Below are 25296 nucleotides of genomic sequence, written 5' to 3' on the forward strand. Positions count from 1 at the left end.
TAGCCAATGAATGGCACTGTGTTACTCTGTTGATGATTGGTAATGTTTGAATACATGTAAAATAGAGATAGAGGAAAATGTGGTATTCTTAAGAAGGGAAATTATACACTTATCAAATAAATACTGAGTAAAAACAGATTCAGTTTTAAACAAATAATATGCAAATTTACAAAACATAATTGGAAATAACTAAAAATATCACTAGATCTGATGTTATTATTTGAACTTCTAAAGTTGCATAGCCATTTTAGTAGCATTAAGTAAGGTACACTGTACACATAAAGGGAAAGTGCCAGGTATTTTCCATAGTCCTTTATTATATGTTTTCAATATCTGAACTCTTAAAAACTTTAATAATAACATTTGTAATCTATGTTAGTAAGCTAGGAGGTGTTTTCAGATGACCCCTGCATTATTTGTAACACCACAAATAGACGTCAATTTCCCTAAGTAGTAACTTTTTTCTTAACTCTATTTAAAAAAAGACTACAATTTAGCTTTGTGAATGTCTAGAAAATATTTTGTGTGGTACTTGGTTTATAAATTTTAAAAGAATATCCCAGCCTGTCCTGGAACTCACCATACAGCCTGTACCAGTCTATGACTCTTGTTCCCTTTATTGCTTATCTAAAATGGTGTGTTAGGATTGGTTAAAGACTTTTGAAAGCGGTTTTAACATGCTTTCCATATCTGAACACAGGTAACTTTTGCATCACAAAACATATCTCTGCTAGAAATGATGCTTACCAAACACTTTTTTCTATTCTTTTCTATTAATTTCTTTTAGAAGCATTCTTGTTTACATATCCATCCCCCCATTCCTTTGCCCTCCCATCCTCCCAGTTCGTACCAACCCCCAACTCACAACCCCAACCTCCACGGAGGAATATCAATGTCTGTCACATCAGCCACTAGCTGATTTAAACAGAAACAGGCACCCACAGCTAAACACTGAGCCATATTCTAGGAATCCAGTTGTGGAGAGGAAAGAGAGATGAACAAAGAAGCAAAGATGGTGCTAGAGAAACTCTCAGAAACCACTGAACTGACCTACTGAGACCCATGAAGACCCTAGTCATAAGGCTGTGGAACCAGCATTGGAGTGAACCAAGCCCTCAGAATGTGGGTGCCAGCTAGGCAGCCAAGGCAGTCTGTTAAGACCTCTAATTGTGGAGTCTGTGTTTATCCCTAGATCCCAAATGAATTTTGGGAGCCCATTCCCTATGGAGGGACACTATTGCAGCATATCAACGATTAATTTTGAAATAAAGTCTATCATGGATTCTATTATATACAAAATGTAAACTCTAGTATCCAAATCTGTACTATATAGCTATACTTAGAATAAACAAAAACTACATATTATAATTTATTCTAATTATTGTTTAATGACAAATGCTATATTAAAATAGCATTTATCAGAACAAGGAATGTGTAATCAAATTATCACCTATATACTTAAATTACTGGCAATTACTAAACATACATGCAATTATTTTACAATTAGTATTCTAACAACAGGTATTTTATCTTTTTATAGTGACCAGTGAGATTTCATGAAAATTAATAATTTACTTAAGTACCGAAAAGGCTTAAATATGTTATTGTTCAACATTTAGAATTCTTGAAATCTGAGTTAATATGAAATTTCCCCATCTATTTCAAGCCATTAATTGACTAGTTTAGTCAACATTTTAGTGCTAAACAACTCAGTGAATTACGAGATAAATATGTATATTTGAATTGCTGCTTTGTAATACAAATTATAGTGGTATTTCTTTTTTTTTTTTTTTTTGGTTTTTACGAGACAGGGATTCTCTGTATTGCTTTGGAGGCTTATCAGTCCAGCCCGGCCTCGAACTCACAGACATCCGCCTGCCTCTGCCTCCCGCGTGCTGGGATTAAAGGCATGCGCCACTACCGCCTGGCAGTATTTCTAAATGTTCATAATATGGGGCTTAAATGTGTAGTACAATTCATACTTTCTAGCATGCAGGAAGCCCTGAGTTTTATTCCTAGCACTATACGAACCATCCATGGCAGCACACTTAAAAGTGGAGACAGGATTACCAGAAATCAGATGTAATAATCAATTTGATGTCAGATTGATATCAATCTGGCTATATTCAGGTTCATGAGACCCTGACTCTAAAATACTCCTTAAGCTCACAGAACATTTCAAGTGCAGAAAGACTGCAATAGCCCATGGATAACAACATGGAAACCATGTTTTCCAGACACAGCAGGGCAGTATATTAACTCATAGAGGTTGTAACAATGCACATAAGACCTGTGCAACCTTAGGCCTCATGAAAATGTCAGCATGGAAAGTGAAGGTGGTCGAAGAGTCCCACACCCATGTGAGGAGATATTGACAAATTATAGCTACTGAGAAAGGAAGAGTCAGTTTAAAAACTGTGGGCCATGCTAGATTGACCATGATTCAGAGGAAGACCATATCCAAGAATGTAAGATCATAAATATTTAAACTTGTTTACTTTTATTTTAAAGAAAGCAAGACACCAAGTTGAGTAAATCTGGAAAGAATTGGGGGTATGGGTAAATATAATAAAAATAAATTATGTAAAATTCTCAAAGAACTCATGTCTTAGTTACTATTCTAATGTTTGAAGAGACAGCACAGTCAAGGAAACTCATAAAACGAAGCATTTAATTTTGGGCATGCTAAAAATTTCAGAGTGTTATTCCATTTCCAGCATGGATAGGCAGTTGGGAATTGGGTTATTCTACATTCAGACAGGAAGAGTGAGAGACACTGGGCCTGGCAATGGATTTCAAACCTCAAAGCCAACCCTCATGCCTCCTAGTTCTTCCTGTATAAGACTACTGGAGGCCAACCATTCAAACATATGAGATTGTGGGAACTATTATCATTGAAACCACCACAACAAATGAAACTGCAAAAAAATGTGTATATCTTCCTAATATGGACAAAGAATCATCAAAGTAAAGCAACAGATGCAAAGTAAGGTAATTTTAGGTACATAAAATTGTAAAAATAAAAAGAAACTGAACTAAATTATATCAGCATAACTAAGACAGGAATTTAACTTATTTTGTTAAATATGGAGAGAGAAAGCCTCTCTCTCGTGTTGAAACTGACTTCCAAATGGAGCTGTGTGAAACAAAGCTTTATAAGTATCTAGGCAGATCTTTCCTAAAGGAGAACACACTGGGTTACAAAGACTGTGAAATATTAGCAAATTGCATCTTTTACAAGAGAAAAGAAATATTGATTATATTTACATATGCTTAAATATTTTGATAACTGTTCCAGAAATCACACAGTCATGTGAATTCCACACAGCAAACATCCAAGAAAGAAGACAAATCAGCTGATTTTTGAGATTGAAATAATAATATAGTTGCAATATTTGTCCCTTCCGTTTCCTATCCTAAAGTCTTCCAAAAACCCTACCTTGCTCTCTTTCAAGTATTTGTCCTCTTTTTCATTGATTGTTGTTACATAAGCATATATAAATTCATATATATTCCTAAATATATAAATGCAACAGATCAGTATATATAACATTAATTGTCAGTATGTGTGAAAGAAATAATCTTCCATAAAAAAAAGCACAATGGAGGGAACCACTATAGGTTTAAAGAGAAATATGGCACCAGGGAAATGTCCAGGGATCTACAGGTTGACCACAACTAACAATCCTATCAATAGTAGAGAGGCTACCTTAAATGCTCTTCTCTAATGAGATTGATGACTACCTTAGATGCCATCCTAGAGCCTTCATCCAGTAGCTGAAGGATGCAGAATCAGGCACCCTCAGCTAAACATTGACCTGAACTAGAATTCACTTGCAGATACAGAGGAGTGATGAGCAAAGGGATCAACAACAGGCTGGAGAAACCTACAGAAACAGTTCAACTGAAAAAGGCAGAACTCATGGACAGCAGACTGATAACTGGGAAACCAGTATAGGACTGATCCAGATCCCCTGAACATGGATGTCAGGTCTGGTTAATCTATGGGGTCTCTGGTGGTGGATCAGTATTTATACCTAGCACGCAAATGGATGTTGCGAGCCTACTCTACATAGAGTGATGCACTCTTAGCCTAGACACATGGGGGAGGGATTAGACCCTACTCCAAATGATAGAACAAACTTTAAAGATGCCACATGGGAGGCCTCACCCTCCCTGGGGATCAGAAAGGGGATGGGATAGGGAGTTTGTGGAGAACAAGGGAGGAGGAGAGGGAGAAGGAACTGGGATTGACATGTAAAACAAGCTTGTTTATAATTTAAATAAAACAGGAAAAAAGATGAAAAGAAAAAAAGAAACAGGACAATATTTAGGTGGCAGAATTTAGAAGATAAAATGTTGTGTACCTCTCATTTCAAACTCTCACCACTAGACAGAACTATGAGAAAAGAAACTTAACAAAGAAGCAAAGAAACTAATAGAAGTTATGACCCAATTGGGATTAACAGATATCTATAGAACATTCCATCCAAATAAAAAAAGAATATACCTTCTTCTCAGCATGACATGAAACCGTCTCAAAAATTGACCACATACTTGGCAACATATCAAACCTCAACAGATACAAAAAATTGGAATAACTCCATGCATCTTTTCAGACCACCATGCATTAAAATTAGAATTCAACAACAACACAAATTGCAGAAACCTTACAAGCACATGGAAATTTAATAATGTGCAATTGTACCATTCTTTGGTCAAAGAAGAAATAAAACAGAAATTAAAGACTTCCTGGAATTCAATGAGAATGAACATACAACATACCCAAACTTATGGGACACTTTGAAAGCAGTGCTAAGAGGGAAGTTCATAGCAGTAAGGGCACACATGAATAAACTGGAGAATAGTTACACTAGGGAATTAATAGCACAGCTGAAATCTCTAGCACACAAAGAAGCAATCTCTCCCAGGAGGAGTAGACAGCAGGAAATAATCAAACTGAGGTCTGAAATCAATAAAGTAGAAACTAGGAAAACAATACAAAGAATCAATGTAACAAAGAGATGGTTCTTTGAGAAAATCAACAAAATAGCAAACATTTATCCAAACGTATGAAACAGCAGAGTATGAACTTGCAAATTAACAAAATCATAAATGAAAAGGGGCACATAACAACAGACACTGAGGAAATCCATAGAATCATCAGGTCATATTTTGAAAACCTGACCTCCAAAAATTTGAAAATTTAAAGGAAATGGACAATTTTCTGGATAGCTATCACATGCCAAAATTAAATGAAGAACAGATAAGCAATTTAAAATAGACCTTAAACCACTATGGAAATAGAAACAGTGTAGAATTCTACCAGAAATTCAAAAAACAGCTTATATCAATTATTCTCAAAATATTGCATGCAATAGATGAATAAGGCTCTTTGGCAAACTCTTTCTACAAGGCTTCAATAACCTTGACACCCAAGCCACACAAAGACACAACTAAGAAAGAAAACTTCAGACCAATATCCCTCATGAACATTAATGCAGAAATACTCAATAAAATTCTGGCAAAATCATATTCGAGAACACATCAAAACAGTCATCCAACATGATCAAGTAGGTTTCTTCCCAGTGATGCAGGGATGGTTCAACATATGAAAATCCATCAATGTAATCCACCATAAAAACAAGCTAAGAAATGAAAATCACATGATGCTGAAAAGGCCTTTAACAAAATCCAACATCCCTTCATGATAAAGGTCTTGGAAAGATCCGGGATAACAGGAACATACCTAAACATAATAAAAGCCATATACAGCAACCCAACAGCAAACATAAAACTAAATGGACAGAAAGTTAACGGGATTCCTCTAAAATCAGGAACAACACAATGTTAACCACTCTCTCCATACCTCTTCAAAATTATCCTTGAATTTCTAGCTAGAGCAATACAACAACAAAAGGAGATAAAGTGGATACAAATTGGACAGGAAGCGGTCAAGCTTTCACTATTTGCAGATGATATGATAGTTTACATAAGTGACCCGAAAAACTCTACCAGTGTACTTCTACAGCTGATCAATTATTTCAGTATAGTGGCACGATGCACGAGCAACTCAAGAAAATCAGTAGCCCTACTGTATACAGATGATAAAAGGGCTGAGAAAGAAATCAGAGAGAAATCACCCTTTACAATTGCCACAAACAACATAAAATACCTTGGAGTAATGATAACCAAATTAGTGAACGACCTGTATCTCAATAACTTTGAGTCTTTAAAGAAAGAAATTAAGAAGACACCAGAAAATGGAGAGATCTCCCATGCTCTTGGATACGTAGGATCACTGTAGTAAAAATGGCAGTCTTGCCAAAGGCAATCTGCAGTTTCAATGCAATCCCCATTAAAATCCCAGCACAATTCTTCACAGATCTTGAAAGAAAAATAGTAAACTTTATATGGGAAAACAATAGACCCAGTATAGTCAAAATAACCCTATTCAACAAAACAATGTCTGGAGGCATTGCCATGCCTGACTTCAAGCTCTATTATAGAGCTATAGTCCTGAAAACAGCTTGGTCTTGGCACAAAAATGGATAGGTATACCAATGTTAGAATTTCTTATCTAGTCTCAAAACAATTAGGAATTCCACGGAAATTTCTAGTTAAATGGCTACTCTGTGTCTTTAAACTGTATTGAGTATGTAACCTTGAAATAACTTTAGACCCTGTCCTTCCAATTTCAATAGAAAATATACTGTAAATAAAGTAAAAAGAGAAATTGAGGGAGACATGAGATAGAGGTAGGAGGGAGATTAGACAGACAGACAGACAATAACCTGATAGATTGAGGTAGAACATGACATATGCATACATATAGGCATACATACATAAACATGAAGGCCTCTTGTAGATTATTATGAGTCAAGAAATGTAAAGACAAAACATCTTCTATACTCTCTGGCTCCTACACTTTCTGCATCCTTTTATGTGGTATTTCCTGAGCTCAGGGAATGGAGACCTCCAATTTGTAGAGATTCCACATAATGTTTGGCTGTACATCCCCAAATTTTGTCACATCTGTTTCTGGAGGAAGCCCCTCTGATGATGACTGAATAAGGCAACAATATCTGAATATAGCAGAGTGTCATTAGGAATCATTTTAGTGATTTCTTTTTGACCACTCATATATGAGTTTACCAAGATCTCTGGACTATCTAGTTTTCGTTTCTTGGTTACTAAAGCTGTTTTGGGCATGGGTTCTTTCTAGTGGAGTGGGCCTGATGTCAAATAGGACATTTTGTTGGCTATACCTACAAGCTCTGTCCCATCATTGCCCAAACTTTTTGTGTAGGCAGTACAAACTATAGATCAAAGATTTTATGGGTTTGTGTTTACATTTCTCTTTTGGTAACCTGTAGAGTATCTTCCAAAATCAGAAGACTAGAATGTAGAGGTGAAGGACCCATTTAGACAATGGCTCAACTCCTCAATGCTCAATAAGTTGTGTGAATGTTGTACTCACCAGTGTGGTCCCACTGTCAGAAAGCATACTTTGTCTTAGCATCAACCTGAACTGTTGGGAAATTTCCAGGGAACCCCTGGCAAAAATCTCAATTGAATACAACCCAATTCCATTACTAGAGATCTCACCTTACTAGAAGAAATGGCCATTTGTGGCTCCATATATCCTACTATTATGAGTTCTCATTATGATCAACTTAATAAATAGCAGGAAGCATTCACTGCACTAGGTTTCCATACCACCCTCCAAATGCCCCATAATTCAGGTTGTGTTTCACTGAACTCTCTCATTCTATTCCACCTCACCTGCATCTGATCCTTCCCAATCCTGCCTCCACCAACTACCAGTACACCCATAAAAACTATTTTACCTCCTCTTTCCAGAGACGTCTGTGAATTCCCCCTACACACCTCCTCTTCACCACAGTTCTCTAGGTCTATAGATTGCAACTTGGTTATTTATTTAATGGTTAATATCCACTTATTAATGTCATATTCATCTTACTGGGTCTGTATTACCTTACTCAGGATGATTTTTTTCTAGTTCCATCCATATGCCTACAAGTATCCCATTGTCATTTATTTAGTCAAGTAATACTTTATTGTTTAAGTGTACTATATTTCATGTGTTCATTCTTTTGTTGTGTGACATCTAGGTTGTTCCAGTTTCTGACTATTATGAATAAAGCCACAGTGAACTTGGTAAAGCAAGTGCCATTAAAGTAGGATGGAACATACTTTAGATCTATACCCAAAAGTGGTATGATTGGATCTTGAGATAGATTGACTCTCAATTTTGGAAGGAAGCACCATATTGATGTCTATAGTGGCTATACAATTTGGCATTCCCACCAGTAGTGGAGGAGTGTTCACTTTACATCCTTGCTACATAAGCTGTCACTTGTGTTATTGATTATAGTCATTCAGACAGATGTAAGAGGGATTATCCAAGTAGTTTAGATTTGCAATTCTCTGATGGCTGGGGATAGGTTGAACATTCATTCAAATTTTGCTTTTGTTTGGTTAGCTTTATCCCCAAATATTTTATGTTGTTTGGGGCTATTGTAAAGGGTGATGTTTCTCTGATTTCTTTCTCTGCCCATTTATCATCTGTATATAACAGGGCTACTGATTTTTTTTCAGTTAACCTTGTATCCTACCACTTTGCTGAAGGTATTTATCACTTGTAGAGTTTTTTGGTCACTTATATAAAATATGACATCATCTGAAAATAGTGAAAGTTTGACTTCTACGTTTCCAATTTGTATCCCTTTGATCTCCTTTTCTTGTCTTATTGCTCTTGCTAGAACATAAGTACAATATTGAAGAGATATGAAGAGATATGGATAAAATCTTGTTCCTTATTTTAGAGGAATTGCATTGAGATCTCTCTGATTAGTTTGATGTTAGCTGCTGGTCTACTGTATATTGAATTTATTATGTTCAGGTATGGTCTTGTTACCCTGATCTCTCCAGGACTTTCATCAAAGGCTTTTTCTGCATCAAGTGGGATGGTCATGTGGTTAAAAGGACAGAATCTTCTGAGGAGATTGGGAGCATGGTCGGCGGTGAGTGAGGAAGCTGGGAGAAAGAGAGGGCATGAAGAGGATGAGAGCAGAAGACATGGGGGAGCAGGAAAGTTGAGTAGGGGGAAGAATAGAGGAGAGAAGTATCAGAGATACTCTAATAGAAGGTTAGGTTTGAAGAGAGATCTGGTAAAAGTGAGGTGTCCAGAGGCCTACAAGGAGGATACCAACTGGCAATCTAATCAATAGTGGAGAGGCTGCCTTAAATGTCCTTCCCTATAATGTGATTGATGACTTCCTTATGTGCCATCCTAGAGCCTTCATCCAGTGGCTGAAGGAAGCAGAGGCAGACACCCACAGCTAAACACTGAACTGAAACCCTGGAACCCAGTTGCAGAGAAGGAGAAGTGATGAGCAAAGGGGTTATGACTTGGTGGATGAAACCCACCGAATCAGCTGGCCTGACCAAGGAGAAGCTCATAGACCCCAGACTGATAGCTGAGAGGACAGCATGGGACTGATCCAGAACCCCTGAACGTGGGTGTCAGTGAAGAGGCCTCACCATCCTTTGGGTTCTCAGGCAATAAATCAGCATTTAGCCCTGCCATCTAGATGGACTCTGGGAGCCCATTCCACATGGATGCTGCCTCTGCCTGGACACATGCGGGAGGGCATAGGTACTGCCCCAGATCATAAGACACACTTTCAAGATTCCCCAACAAGGGCCTCACCCTCCTTGGTTTGTGGAGTGGGGATTGAGGAAAGGGTTGGGGGAGGGCTGAAGGGGGATGGGAAAGGAGTGAAGAAAGAGCAAGCTAAGATTGATATGTAGGGAAACTTGTTTCTAATTTAAATTAATTTAAAAATAAACTTTTATGCCCTATGTGGAAGGAAGTAGCGATAAGTTGGGAGGCTGGGGGGAATGGTGGGGTGGGACAGGTGGAGGGGAGGGAGAGGGAACTGGGATTGACATGTGAAGCAAGCTATTTAAAATTAAAGTAATAAAAAAGGGAAAAATAAACCTTACCTCAGTAAATTGATATTTCTCTATTGAGACTTCTGTGCTTGGATTTATACCCCATTTTTAAGTTGAATTATTTGTATTTTTATAACAGGTTTCTTCAGTTCTTTATACATCTTGACTATTAGTCCTCTATGTGATGAAGAGTTGGTAAAAATCTTTGCCCGGTCTTTAGGCTACCCTTTTGATTGATAGTATCCTTTGCCTTTCAGAAATTTTTCAGTTCTATTATATACCATTTATTAATTGTTGATTTTAGTGCCTGAGATATCAGTGTTATATCCAGAAAGTCATTGTCTGTGCCAATGCATCCAATGCTATTCCCAACTTTCTCTTCTATCACATTCATTGCAATTAGTTTTATGTTGAACTGTTTGAACCACTTGGACTTGAGTTTGTACAGAGGAATACACATGCATCCATTTGCATTCTTCTACAAGCACACATTCATTTTGATGTGCTCCACTTTTTGAAGATGCTGTTTTCTTTGCAGCTTGTATTTCTGACTTGAGATGGCTCAAGCATTAAAAACTATACTCAGAAACAAAATCAAAATATCTTATTTTTAAATTGTTATTCTCATTTATATGAGTGTGTGTGTGTGTGTGTGTGTGTGATATTTGTGTTCTCATAGACTTCAGTGCTTTGTATGTTCATGCTTCTACAAGGATAGTGTACCTCACTAAATATTTGTAATTTACTTAGCTCTATCCAATAAACTTGATAGTTTTTGTTGTATATGACATTTAATGTGACATGCAAGTTTTCATATCTATACTGTCTTAGCAAAAACAAGTGAATCTCAAGGACTTACACAAAATGAGTCAAGATTATATTTCTAATAAAAAGTTAAGAAAATTGTGGAGTATGGATGATCCAATAGTATCATACAGGTTATAATTTGTCAACCTATTCTAAGTCAAAATATTTTAAAAAGATTGGTTATCATTCAAATGAAAACAAATATGTATTAGCAAATATTGAAGTAAAAATGAATTTCATTGGAGAAATCAAATACAGATAGGTTAAGATTTCTCCAAATTATCCAAGTTCAATCTTAACATTTACAAATAATGTGGCATTATACTTGAAATCATAGAAAATTTTTATCTTTATAAATTCTTATTTCCTTCTCAGATACTTTTATAAATATTTACCTACATATAGACTGATATATATGGCATAAACCTTTATTCATATATATATATAGTGCATATCTGCACAGAATTTCTCTGTACAAATGTAAACAAATATGAACACAGTTGTCATTTGTAATATGCTATAAAATTTTACTTTTAAAAATTGAGGTCAAGTTTGATGGCTTTTAAATGTATCATTATGGACAATATTTTCAAATTATGTGGGATATTTATATTATATATTTGATTTAATTAACTCTTCAACATGAACACTTGGTAAAATAAATGCTAAATAATTTGGATTGAGAAATATATGGAAATGAGTATTTTGACAATAATGCATATAGAAGTTAATATTGGCCATTCGGGGTAATATGCTAATTCAAGGTTAATGGCTGATGGGAAGATTTAGCATACTTCAAGAATACTTTACACCACAATGACAGATTAATTTGAAAACAAGAGGACATAAGGCACTTTGTTACTAGGACTGTTCTTGGCAATCATCCAAGGATTACAACTGCACAAACTTATAAACAGCAAGGAATTGACTGCGTTAACAAAGGGACTCTGCAGGGTAATGAGGATTGCACATTAATTCTCACTATGCATTGATGAGATCCCTTTGAATTTTGCCAGGGCTTAAACAAAAGTGACATGTCTCTGACACTTTCAGAATAATGTGGGTCCTGAATAAGGCTGCTGAGATTTGTTATGTCTATTTTTAAAAATTTTTTGTTTGGTTCTGTGGGAAAGCATATATTAATAATTCAGAATTTTTGTATTAATAAGAACTGTGATCTTTTAGAAGAATATAAAATATAAGAAATGAGTATTTGCCACATTTTCATCAAAATAAATTAATTTAACATTTCCATTTGTGGGTAAAAAGACATTTAGGAACATTTTAATAAAGAGGGGAGAAAAATGTAGACACTGGATCCTATCATATTCTTGATATTGCAAATCATTTTACCAACAAAAGTGACAATGTGTTACCTCCTTCTATCCATGTACATAACAAAATTCCAGGTAAAATTTTTCCCTTTTAAAAATTTGCTTATTAAATATTGCCCTCAAATCTTATTTGTACCTCAAATGATATTATTATTTATATTACATTGTGCTATCTGTGTTTTTGTGTGTCTGTGTGTTTCTAGAAAACAAATCATATTCAACACAAGGAAGTCTATGATAAAATGATGAAATCATAATAAATGAGAAATAAAGCAAATGAGTATTCTACCTAAATCAATAATGGCTACACAAAATAACAATATTGTCATGCGACTTTTAATGCTAAAGAAAAATAAGGTTAGAAATATAATAGTGGTAGAGGTCAGCAGGGGTGAAATAGTTCAACAATGTTTGACAATATTATTTTTGACTAATGAATCTATGATAGTATATAACATTATTTTAAATATAACACAGATATAGAAATACACTCACTGCTATCCTTCAGTGTGGAAAAAGAGATTAAAGGAAAATTTATAACAATTTATTTATTTTATAATTATTTCTTGATTATCTCTGCCAAGAGAGAGACTCTTAAGTAATTTTTTATCATTTTTTATTTTAATTTTAAATAGCTTGTTTTACATGTCAATCCCAGTTCCCTCTCCCTCTCCTCCTCCCGTACTCCCCTTCCCCCCCACTCTCCCACCCTATTGCCAAATCCTTCCACATAGGGGATATCTAGAGTCTGTCATTTTACTCTGGGTAGTGTCAAGCCACTCCCCTAAGAGTCCAGGCTGAGAGAGCATCCCTCTTTGTGCTATAGGCCCACGAAGACTGTTTGTATACCAGGGATAGACACTGATCCACAGCTCAGGGCCCCATAGGTTGCCCAGGCCTTCTCGCTGACACTCACATTTGGGGGGGTCCAGATCAGTCCCATGCTGGCCTCCCCACTGTCAGTCTGGGGTCCAAGAGCTCTCCCCTGTTCAGATCAGCTGTCTCTGCTGGTTTTGCCAGCCCATTCTTTGCCAATTTGCTCATCACTCCTCTCTCTCTGTCACTGGGTTCCTTGGGTTCAGTTCAGTGATTAATTGTGTGTTTGCCTCTGCTTCCATCAGTCACAGGATGAAGGCTCCCGGATGGTTATAGACATCAAGTTCATTATCAGGAATGGGCATTCGAGTTGGTCTCTCCACTATCGCTTAACTTGCCAATTGGTGTTATCCCTTTAGATCACTCGAGGTCACTCTGGTGCCTGATCTGTCTTTGATCCTATGATTCCCTCTTCCCCCTATTCTACCCCCACCCCCTCAACTTCCTGTTACCCCATGACCAACTCTCTTCCTCTTCACCCCCTCTCTTCTTCCCAGGTCCCACTACCCCCCCACCCCTCGCCGTGTTCCCCATCCATTCAGAGGATCTTGTCTCCATCCTCATCTCTTGGGTACTATGCATATATGCATATCTTTTAGGTTCTTTCCTGTTTCCCAGACTCTCTATCAGTGGAAGTGCAGACTGGCACTATCCTGATCCATGTCTAAAATCCATATATGAGTGAGTACATACCATGTTTGTTTTTTTGCGACTGGGTTACCTCACTCAGGATGGTTTCTTCCAGTGCTATCCACTTCACTGCGAATTTCAAGATTCCATTGTTTTTTTCTGCTGAGTAATACTCCATTATGTAAATGTACCACATTTTCTCTATCTACTCTTCAGTTGAGGGGCATCTAGGTTGCTTCCAGGTTCTGGCTATTACAAATAATGCTGCTATGAACATAGTGGAGCAGATGCCCTTGTTGTATGAACTTTCCTCATTTGGATATATGCCTAAGAGTGGGATTGCTGGGTCTAGTGGTAGATTTATTCCCATTTTCCTGAGGAATCTCCATACTGATTTCCAAAGAGGCTGTATGAGTCGGCACTCTCACCAGCAGTGGAGGAGTGTTCCTCTCTCTCTACATCCTCTCCAGCATAAATTGTCTTCGGTGTTTTTGATTCTAGCCATTCTGACAGGAGTAAGATGGTATCTCAGAGTTGTTTTGATTTGCATTTCCCTGATGGCTAAGGATGTTGAGCACTTTCTTAAGTGTCTCTTGGCCATTTTAGCCTCCGCTACTGAGAATTCTCTATTTAGCTCTGTACCCCACCTTTTAATTGGATCCTTTGGTGTTTTGGAGACTTGTTTCTTGAGTTCTTTGTAAAATTTGGAGATTAGCCCTCTGTCAGATGTAGGGTTAGTGAATATCTTTTCCCATTCTGTGGCCTGCCTTTTTGTCTTTTTCACTGTGTCCTTTGCCTTTCAGAAGCTTTTTAGTTTCAGAAGGTCCCATTTGTTAATTGTCAATCTCAGTGCCTGTGCCACTGGTGTTATGTTTAGGAAGTGGTCTCCTCTACCAACTCGTTGAAGAGTATCTCCCACTTTCTCTTCTAAAAGATTCAGTGTGGCTGGATTTATGTTGAGATCTTTGATCCATTTGGACTTAAGTTTTGTACAAGGCGATAAACATGGATCTATCTGCAGTCTTCTGCATACCAGTACCCAGTTATGCCAGCACCATTTGTGGAAGATGCTTTCTTTTTTCCATTGTACAGTTTTAGCTTCTTTGTCAAAAATCAAGTGTTCATAGGTGTGTGGGTTAAAATTAGGGCTTTCGATTTGGTTCCATTGGTCTACCTGCCTATTTTTGTGCCAATACCAAGCTGTTTTCAGGACGATAGCTCTATAATAGAGCTTGAAGTCAGGCATGGTGATGCCTCCTGAAGTTCCTTTATTGTATAGGGATGTTTTGGCTATCCTGGGCCTTTTGTTTTTCCATATAAAGTTGATTAATGTTCTTTCCAGGTCCTTGAAGAATTGTGATGGAATTTTGATAGTGATTGCATTGAATCTGTAGACTGCTTTTGGCAAGATTGCCATTTTTATTATGTTGATCCTACCAATCCAAGAGCATGGGAGATCTTTCCATTTTCTGGTATCTTCTTTGATTTCTTTCTTTAAAGACACAAAGTTCTTGATATACAGGTCTTTAACTTCCTTGGTTAACATTATCCCCAGATATTTGATGCTGTTGTTGGCTATTGTAAAGGGTGATGTGGAGATCTTTGTCTATCTAAATTGAGACAAAATCAATCAAGAGCACTGTGTCTACTTCAGCATGAACATTTCCTCAATATAGGTCTGTATTGTAAAGGGCTGTCTTGTTAGATATTTAAGAGCATGCTGAATACAAGGACAGCAAAACTCCCTGAACTTTTTCAAATGACACCCCCAAATGTCATATATTCACCTGCAGTTAATAAGCATTTTCTAGGGCAACTGTGGATCAATTTGCCTCATGTACACAGTCAATGACTAATAACCATATCTGTAGATAATTAAGTAAAGACAAAAAGACACTTGCATTTAAGGAAGTACCTTTATCTTTGTTGTTTCTTTTAAGATAGATTTTTTTTCTCATTTTGGTGTTTAGACTGTCATCTAGCTTGAAAATCTACAGGCTCTGCCCCATAATTACCTAGCATTACCTGCCTCATGCTCACCATAATGTTATGTGCATATTATGTATGTATATATGTATATGTATGTATATATACATATATATATTTCAAGTAAAATATTTTGAACTAAAATATATATTAATAAGTAACTATAATAATGTATACCAGGTTTTTGAACAAAAAAAATTGTGGAAATGTCACACATGCACTTTTCTGGAGAGTTACAATGTTTCCAAAGTGTATGTCTAAAGCTGAGGAATGTAATTCAGAGGACATGAATTGAATGAAGAATGAAGACAGTGGTGTCCAAAAAGAACTAGCTTACATTGCGACAGTAAAGAAGCATCAATGTACATGGGTTCAGCTGGAAAAATGAGAAGAGATAGAAATATGACAGGTCAGTTGGATCTAAAGAGGCATAGTAAAGGCACTCACATAGAAGTAACTGGGAAGATTTATCTACTCTGGGACTAGTAACACAGTGAACAATGAGAGCAGAGAGCAAAACGCTGGCTATGGCACATCAGTGAACACCTCAGTCAGTAAATGAATGAACTAGACAAAAGAGCTTTCCAGTCTGGTTCTGGAATTTCAAATTCAGAGACTTCCAGGGCAGAGAGTGAAATGAATTTCTGTTTAGTAAGTGGTATCCAATCAGAAAGGTGATAGCTTGGGAACCACTGACAAAGATAAGAAGATATAGTTAAAGCTAGTACCAGTAGGAATCTATCAAAAGTCTGTAGATAATCGTCCAGAAAAGAGAACAAGAGAGAACCTTACATAAATCAGGCATCAGGATTAGAACTGTGAACATTGATGGATCAGCACAATATCCTGAGGCAGCATCTCAAGAAGGAAAGAGCAACATAAAAACGATGTCCTCATTGTGCTTACTCTATGCACCTATCTGAGCCTTATTGGCTCAGTCCCTATAAAATAGTCCCTAACACAGAGGCATAGGAAAGTTTCAGTACAGGTTAAAAATGACTTAAGAAAATGTTTTAGAAATAACATATAATTGTTTTTTTCATGACTTGAAATATATTATTGTTACCATATATCTTTAGAACATTGCAAATTCCTGGAAAACTTTAAGCAAGGGTAGACATAATAAATTCTTCTTTCTGTAACAAGACTCATAGAACACTATATAGACGATGAATAAGAAGGAAAATATCACTGTGCTGAAATTTTAACATTGACAAAGTTGGGCAGCTTTCTGAGATATGTATGTATTCTTAAGAAATGTTTTGAATAAGCTATGAGAGTTTGAGAAATAATTAAAATGACTAGTAAATTTTGGGTTAGAAAATTAGTTGTTATGACATGCACAGGTAGGGAGAAGCTTTCAGAAAGACTAGACTCAGGTAAGAAATATGATTTAATATATTTGGGACATGCTGCCTTTGAAGTATTTGTGAGGTGCTTATGATGGAAACATACCAGGTGAGGTAAGACACATGTAAAACTCACAGCTGAAAACATATAGCGGTGAAAATTCAATGTAAAGTGATAATGAAACCAACAGGGTTTAAAGCTCATGCAAGAAAAATAAGCAATAGGTAGTTCATCTTGCTAGTCTGATTGCCTTTGTAAATTAACAAATTATGTAGAAATGAACATATACACAAACATGAAAATGATGATGAGGTTTTAGAAAGGTTATGTTGACTATCATCTTCGTTTAATATGAGCACTAAATTTTGAGAACTAAGGCTTTAAAGAAATCAGACATGAGGAGTCGTGGTAAAGAGTATGTAAGAGAGAGTTGACTGGTGTCTTGTTATGAACAAAAAGAGAGCTAATTAAATCATGACAGCAAGAATAAAATGAATGAAATGTTTGAATATGTATCAGTGGTCTCAATATATAAAAAACTTTTTGAGAAATAAATAAAAATCATGCTGTCCTCTTTTATTCTTCTTCCTCCTCCTTCTCTCTCTCTTTCTCTCTCTCTCTTTCTCCCTCTCTGTCTCTGTCTCTCTCTCTCTCTTTCTCTCTCTCTCTCTCTCTTTGTATTTGTGTGTTGTGTGACCCCCCGAAGACCCTTGTGCATACTAGTCAGAAACCACACCACTGAGCTAAAGCTGTGGGTCTCAGGTCTATGTTTTAGTATGCCATTTGCTACATTTCTAACATCCTATTTCTCAGTCACCATTTTTGGCTCTTTAACTTCATTTAAGAAATATACACAGATAATATATAAAGTAAGAAATTATAATAATGTACTTACAACTCAATTCCACAAAGCCTAATCACAAAATTGTTGATCATATGTATGTGGAAACAAATTATATACTAGAATGTCTGTGAGCTAAAATTCCTATGTTCTGACCAAATGAATTCTCACACATTTCTATGAAGTATGCATATCATAAGAATTGGAGAGTTGTAGCACATATATTCAATAATAACAATCTTGATTTCTCTTTGAAAAGCCACTTCCTACATGCAAATTTTGTACGATTTTACTGGGACTGTGATAGTGTCATAGGTTCTTCCTTGATTGCACTATTTCATACACACCCCAGCTACTCATAATGGCACCATTTCTTTCACTGTATCCCTGTCTCTGAATTTAGTTTAAGAACTAGGCCAGAACAATAAACAAAATTTGAAGTCTTTTACACACCTATCAGAGTAAAGTTACTATATTTCCCCCTGAATAATCTAGGCCTGCTGGTGGCATATTCAGCGAAACAAACAAGCAAACACAAATGAGACACCACTTCATGATACATGGAAAAAATCACCCCAGGTCCATTTGCTATTTCTAAGTTTACAAAGATGAAAACAATAAATGATCATTCTTGCTCAAACAGTATCAGTTAAGTCACTGATAAAGCAACCAATTACAATCAGTAATTAATTAATAATTTATGTGTATTGCAATTCAATGTCTATTCAAAGCCAAATTCATTCTCCCACCTGCCTCCAGGAAAGAACACTTTTGTGATAGTTAAGATACATAAGCAAAGAACTGTTAATAAATAAGATGCAAGTTAGTGGGCAGTGGTTAGTGCAGGAAAAGGAAAATTTTTAATAGTAAGTGATGTGGCATCTTGTTACCATGGCTAGTAGGGGGGTTAATGAGGCTTTGCTTCTACTTGAATGTCTACAATCAGTTATTGAATACTTTGGGAAGAGGTTTCATCTTCTTTAATTGCATAGCCTCAAATAAACTGCCCATGCTCCAATAAAAACCCTACAATTCATGCTTGTGAAAACAACTCTGATTACACTCAGTGGATCAAGCAACTTAAAAAAAGAAAACATGGAAAGAGTGGAGGAGGCTGAGAGGGAAGAATTTTAGCAGGAGATGGAGAAGAATGTCAGAAGAGAATAGGGAAAGACTGTGGCTAAAATGTATTAAATACATGTATAAAATTGTCAAAGAATAAAATCAAAATAAAGTAAAATTAGATACGAAATAATTATGAGTCAAAATGTCCACAGTTTTATTTGCATTGCTAAGAGCTTTAGGGAGATAACAGTTCATAATATTTTTTCTTATTTTATTAATTTTTTCAGTATTGGTAATTAAACATACAGCTTTCAAATGCAAGGCAAGGAATACTACTCCACTGCACTTCTTTCCACACATTTTCATTTTAAAACAGTATTTCACTAAGCTTCCTAAGCTGGTCTTGAATTTGTAGTCCTGCTCTCCCATCCTCTCATGTAGCTGGGAATATAACCCTGTACTACCAGACTTAGCAACACAATATTTTTTTTAAACAGAATGGTTTTCAGTATTTTCTATAATTCTTACCTTAATAATAGTTGTATTTATATTTATTAACGTGGAATTTCTCAAGTGAAACAAAGTCACAATACACAAAATTAAATACAATGCTATATAATGTGCTAACATATAAGAATTTATTTCAAATAAATTCATTCATCAGAAACTGCCACCTAGGAATTCTGAAACAGTATTTTTCTGGCTTGTCAATGAAAATAAGTCAATTGCTAAATACTTAAGATTTAAGTCATAAGAAAATTTCTATTCATATGATCAAGTTGCTTTTGTTCTTGCTTTTATATATTATTTAATTTTATGTTTTTAATATAGATACAATGATTTTATTTCAAAGTATCCTATCCTAGAATAAGAAACCTGGAGTTTGCATATGTATTCTCTGATGATTAAGAAGCTAGCACTGTGGAAATGAATTCACTGCTATAAAAACGAATTAAGATGGGAAAACTAAGAGCAGTTATCATATGCAAATATCAACCTTCTTAATTCAAGATAATTTAGTGCAGATATCTTTCTTAGAGGGATATAATATATTCTTGAATTTGTTTAATTTTACTGACAAAACCATACGCTTTGAATAAGATGATTCAAAATATATAGCTAACATCTGAAGGTGATAGGAAGTAGGAAAAGATACTCACATGATCAATTAGTTCACGAACCATTCCATTCCACTGTCCATTCACATCGTCCTGAGCTCCATATTTTCCATCCTCCACAAGTCTGATTTCATATGTGAAGCCAAGGATTGTGGATAACTCTCGTAGGAGATCAATACAATAGCCCTCAAATCGATCATTTCCATAGAGAGGCTTGTCAGACTTCTTAAACAGAACATAGGGTTCTTCCTGGAACATGAAACATGAAACAGTGACACATCAGTCAACCAGTCAACCAGGAAACAGCATCAGAGCAATTGTATTTCTTAGAAAATAGAAAAATTTCATTATTTAGGACAACAGTAAATTCTTCTTATTCTTTTTAACATTGTTTGAAATATTAAGAAAGGAGATATTGATATCACATAAGGAATAAGTCTTACAAAAACTATGTAACTCTAAAACCTGAACATGTATAATCATAAATACATAACTACTAATAATATAGTTTGTGATATATGGCATATACTGTGCATATGCACTTATATCTATCTGTCTATCTATATATATATTATGAATAAGATAACCAAATGCAAATTGTACTACTTATACAAAACCTGGTATCCTGTTTCAATCAGATCTATGAATGAAAAATAATCTGAATTCTATATTACTTTGTACAACTTGGGAGAATACTAACAACTCATATTACTACATTTGTCATATAATCATGAAGTTACAAGTGCCACAATGAATTTTAGAAGAAAAAGCAGTGGCTCCCTTAAAACTCTGAGACAGTCTGATGTTCAACAATGTAACACTCTACATCATTTCATGTTCCTGTTGTGAGCCATCACTTCTTCTACATGAAAGAGATATCATTTAGCCAAGGCATTGCTCTTGTAATAGACATTAAAAGCATAAATAGATAACACAGAACATCAGAGTAAAGTTAGTTATAAAGACACAAAATGGGTCAATAGCATAGAAAAAAACCTGTAAAATACTTGGTAAGACAAGAGAACACAAAACAAAATTGACTCAGGTCTCTTGAACCTTTGAATAAGGAGGTACAATATAAGATAAATCCTAAATTAGGAAAGGAAGGCAATATATATATAAATATTTGAAAGTATATTTTAGGTTAAGGCAGGAAGATCAATACGACATAGGAACATTAATGAAAAGAACAACGACTATCCTTTTGTTTATAGTGACATCAAATGCAGGGAGGAAGAGTGTTGAACAGATTGAGCATGAGAAACTTAAAGAGTCAAGCACAATATCTGTGACTCTTTAACAACATGTTAATCAAAGTGTGTGTGTGTGTGTGTGTGTGTGTGTGTGTGTGTGTGTGTGTAGGACACATTGGATGTGCTCAATCTTGGTAAGTACAAATAGAATTCAGACCCTACTATATTATGCTATTAGCACAGGCCACACTACTATTCTCTCCTAAGTCATACCAACAACTAATGACTTTAATATGTCCAAGGTGTTACCTTTACATGAATTTTATTTAAATGGAAAAATACAGTATATAATCTCTTCAGATTACTTTTATATCATTTTGTAGTGTGCCATTGAGATTCTTTCATGTCCATTTTGGGTTTGATAGCCCATTTCTCTTTATGACTCAATAATATTATATTGTGCATATGTGCCTATGCTATTTATCCATTTAATTGGTAAAGAAACTAAAGTGCTGGGAAAGACCTACAAAACTGCCATATGCACCAAGTCTGGTGTCAACATGTGACTTTGCAATTTATTTTGGTAAATACCAAAGAAAATGGATGCTGTGTCTTTGGTAAGTGAATGCCATGTTTCACAACAGTATTTCAAAGTCGTGGAAACATGCCAAGTAGTGTTGTTCTGTTCCTCACCAATACATGATGATGGTCAATATTGTGTACTTTTGTAAATTATTAATGACTTCTAGTGATATCTCACTATTATTTCAATTTGAAATTCCCTGATGACTTTTAATGTTGAACATATTTTTACAAACTTCAATAGTGTTCTATCAGTTATCAGTTAATTTTCTGGTAAGGTTAAATACATATCTTAAGTCTCAAAGCTAAAATTTCTTAAGTCTCAACAGCTGAAAATAGTCAAAGAATGTAAACCTTTTCTTTTTAATTTTGTGAAATATATTTTCCCAAGTTTTCTATGTTGCTTTGAACAACACAAGATTATTTGAAAGAAACCATAAATGGTCTATTTATGTGACATTATTTAAAACAGATAGGAATGAAATATTGTCCTGTTTGTATGCCCATAGCTAGACATATTTGTGTTTACTCTCAGCAGCAGTAATATGGGTATGTCTACATGCATGGTATGATCATATTCATAATTTATTCCTGATGGACAAATAGATCACTACATGTATGGCAGATATATATATATATATATATATATATATATATATAATGATATATATATATCATTCTATCAACACTCCCTTCCTTCCCTGACCTTCCAGTCTCACATATAAGAAAACACAATACTGAAGAGTCTATTCTATTTATGTGAACTTCATGTTTACAGCCATAGGTTAATATCATCTTTTCTACTGTAGATTCCTGTTCTATACATATTTAATTTTCTTTTCCTGGCCACTCAACTACCTTTAATTATTTTAAACATTTTTTATATTGGAAAGTAGGGCACATATGTTAAATCTATACCTACAAATATTAATAAACACTATATATTGCAAATGTATATGTCAAAAGAGTCAACTTTGTAACAAAAGAATCAGAACTGCCAGACAGAAGAGAGGTTTGCAGGTAAAATAATTAGTGTAGTGGATTGCAGCAATCAAGGTTCTATTCAATAACAGAAGCCATGACCCCTTAAGCAGAAGAAAACAAGTATTAAAAATTTCTGAGATGTATAACTTCTGGGTTACAGTGTGGTACTAATAAATCCATAGTTCTTGAATCCATATAAAATATTAAGGGGCTAAATATATAGGAGAGAAAATCACATTCCCTTGCAGAGGAGAGAATAGTCTGAGAATTTTGGGTAGTTAGAATTATAGTGAAAAGAAGCAAGTAATTACAGTAGATTAATTCTACAGACTTCATACTCTGATTTTAATTATTATATAATTTGCAGGTAAATAGATATTCATTTTTTTATTCTAAAGAGACAGCATAGACACCTTGTTAAGTTCCATTAACTATGCAATAATTCTAGTTGACATTTTTCTAAGCACTTACTATGGTGCTTGACTCTGCTCTAAGTCCTTCATTTAATTACTTCTTATAATGACTATATGACATCAGTGATGGTATCATTTACATTTTACAAAAAGAAAACTGAAAGGAAGATGTTAAGAATTTGTTTAAATCTCTGCTACAGTATAGCAGCCAGCATATATGCAGTTATTCTTTTTCCTGAAATTTCACCATAAGCCTCCCTATTAACTTAGCTTTAGTAATCATTTCCAAACTTCATGTGAATACATAATTATGCATAAATCATTATATAACTCAATACATGTTGTATTGCTTTATGACTATTTAATCAACTGGGATTAGATATTGAGCTATACTACATGCAAAAGGGTACTATTTATTGAACAGTATAATTAAGACATCATTACAAAAGAGAGTAAGGAATGAACACATGTTACAGAAAATTAATTTTCTACATGATAAATGAACACCCTTTCCTGAACAATAGCATGTTATTTTAAATACTTAAAATATATAAAAGTATTAAAAATTCTTTAAAATGCTTTGAAGTATTTTAAGAATTTGTGAAATAGCATAAGGTATATCAGACTGAGGTAGCAATACATGATATTTCTATATTTTCTACTGCTAAGTTTGTTAAAATTGGGACATTTTAAAATTTTGGTCTAAAATGATAATGGTATGTTTTTAAAGAAAATGAATATTTTAATTATACTAGAAAATATGATGATGTTAAGGATGAACATGTTTTTAGAGTATATAAAATATGTGTAAGAAATTAAAATAGCAAAATAACTTTAGAAGATTTTAGTCACTTGATCTCGTTCATTTAATTGTACAACTGGCCACTCTTCCTACTAATTTAATTTTATCTATCTACAAGACAATAAGGAAACTCATGTTACAGTGAAATAAATTTATTTATCCCTAGGTGATTAAAAAATTCAAATACCTCTGTGTATCACTAGAGAAAAAATTACGCTACATGTATCTTGTTAGTATTTATGATTCTCCCCAATGTTAAGTGTTACTGTTCTCATATTTAACTCATATATAAGTAAGACACAATTTTCCAGCTGTGGTTTCTATCTTCAGCTACTCTGTGTAGACAATAGTTTACATTAAGTTCTGATGCTCCTTTACAATGTCTTTCTCTGTTTCACATGATGTATGTATAAATTATAACTTCATGTTAAAGGAAGAAAAATGGTACCAGAAGCAATTACTGTATCACACACCAAGTCCAGTGAATAATATGATAAATTCTCCTGGGCAAGTTTACCGATTTCTCATATGCTCTCAAATCTGCACATCAGCATTTGCTGGAAGTACAAGCACTTCATTCTGCTAGCGTGGGTAATAAGAATTTTTCAGCATTTTCACTGTCATGCCCAATTTTAAGGACACAACCAATAGCTCATATTTTCTGTCTACATTAAACTGGGAGTTGGCACAGAATGACACTAAAATGACTTTTTGAAGGAGTGAAATATGTTTTAAGGCCAAATGCAATAAAATGTTTTATTTAAATATAATAAAACTTCTAATAATTTAAAATCTATGACTTGTATGTTCCTTAGCTCTTATCTGGGATTCAGATTCTTTACCAAATGTTGGCCCTTTGAAATTGTTGTCAAACCATGCTGTTAAACACAAGGGGAAATAAAAATGAAAATTAATTTTGGTATGATATTTGTATAATAGATTGCAACACAAAACTAAATAAAGTATTTACTTCAAGATGCATTGAATGAATATGCTTTTTATGTATTTATCTTTAGTAAAGAAAACTATGTGAGTTGTTCCAAATTCATTTTTGTAATATCAGAATTATTTACAAGTTCACAGTGTTTCATTAATCATCAGAATTGGAGTGTTTATATGAAGTACATTTCTTGAGAGACAGCATTGTGTGCATATTTAAAGGACTGGTAAACCCAACCACGTATCAGGTACTTTGGAAAATAATAATATTAATGTAACCTAGTATAGTGCTGAATTAATTTTATAACCCAAAGAATATGTGTGAGTTAGTGGCTGAAAAGTTATTTGCATAAGCCTCAAAGCATTCTACATGATTCATTGATGGTGTGTGACAT

The 25296-nt window shown here is 34.8% G+C and overlaps 1 protein-coding gene across 8 annotated transcripts in view; it reads right to left on the reverse strand.

The window, feature by feature from the left end:
• Grik2 (glutamate ionotropic receptor kainate type subunit 2) overlaps positions 1 to 25296 on the reverse strand; it is a 581876-nt gene that overhangs the window by 152837 nt on the left and 403743 nt on the right. For all 8 annotated transcript variants that reach the window (XM_005070409.4, XM_040733252.1, XM_005070410.4 and 5 more), the window contains exon 11: positions 20031 to 20237. In XM_005070409.4, coding sequence (XP_005070466.1) covers positions 20031 to 20237 — 207 coding nt within the window. The remainder of the gene's footprint in view (positions 1 to 20030; positions 20238 to 25296) is intronic.

This window comes from Mesocricetus auratus, unplaced genomic scaffold, assembly GCF_017639785.1.
Source record: "Mesocricetus auratus isolate SY011 unplaced genomic scaffold, BCM_Maur_2.0 Super-Scaffold_100029, whole genome shotgun sequence".
Classification (NCBI taxonomy): Eukaryota; Metazoa; Chordata; class Mammalia; order Rodentia; family Cricetidae; genus Mesocricetus; species Mesocricetus auratus.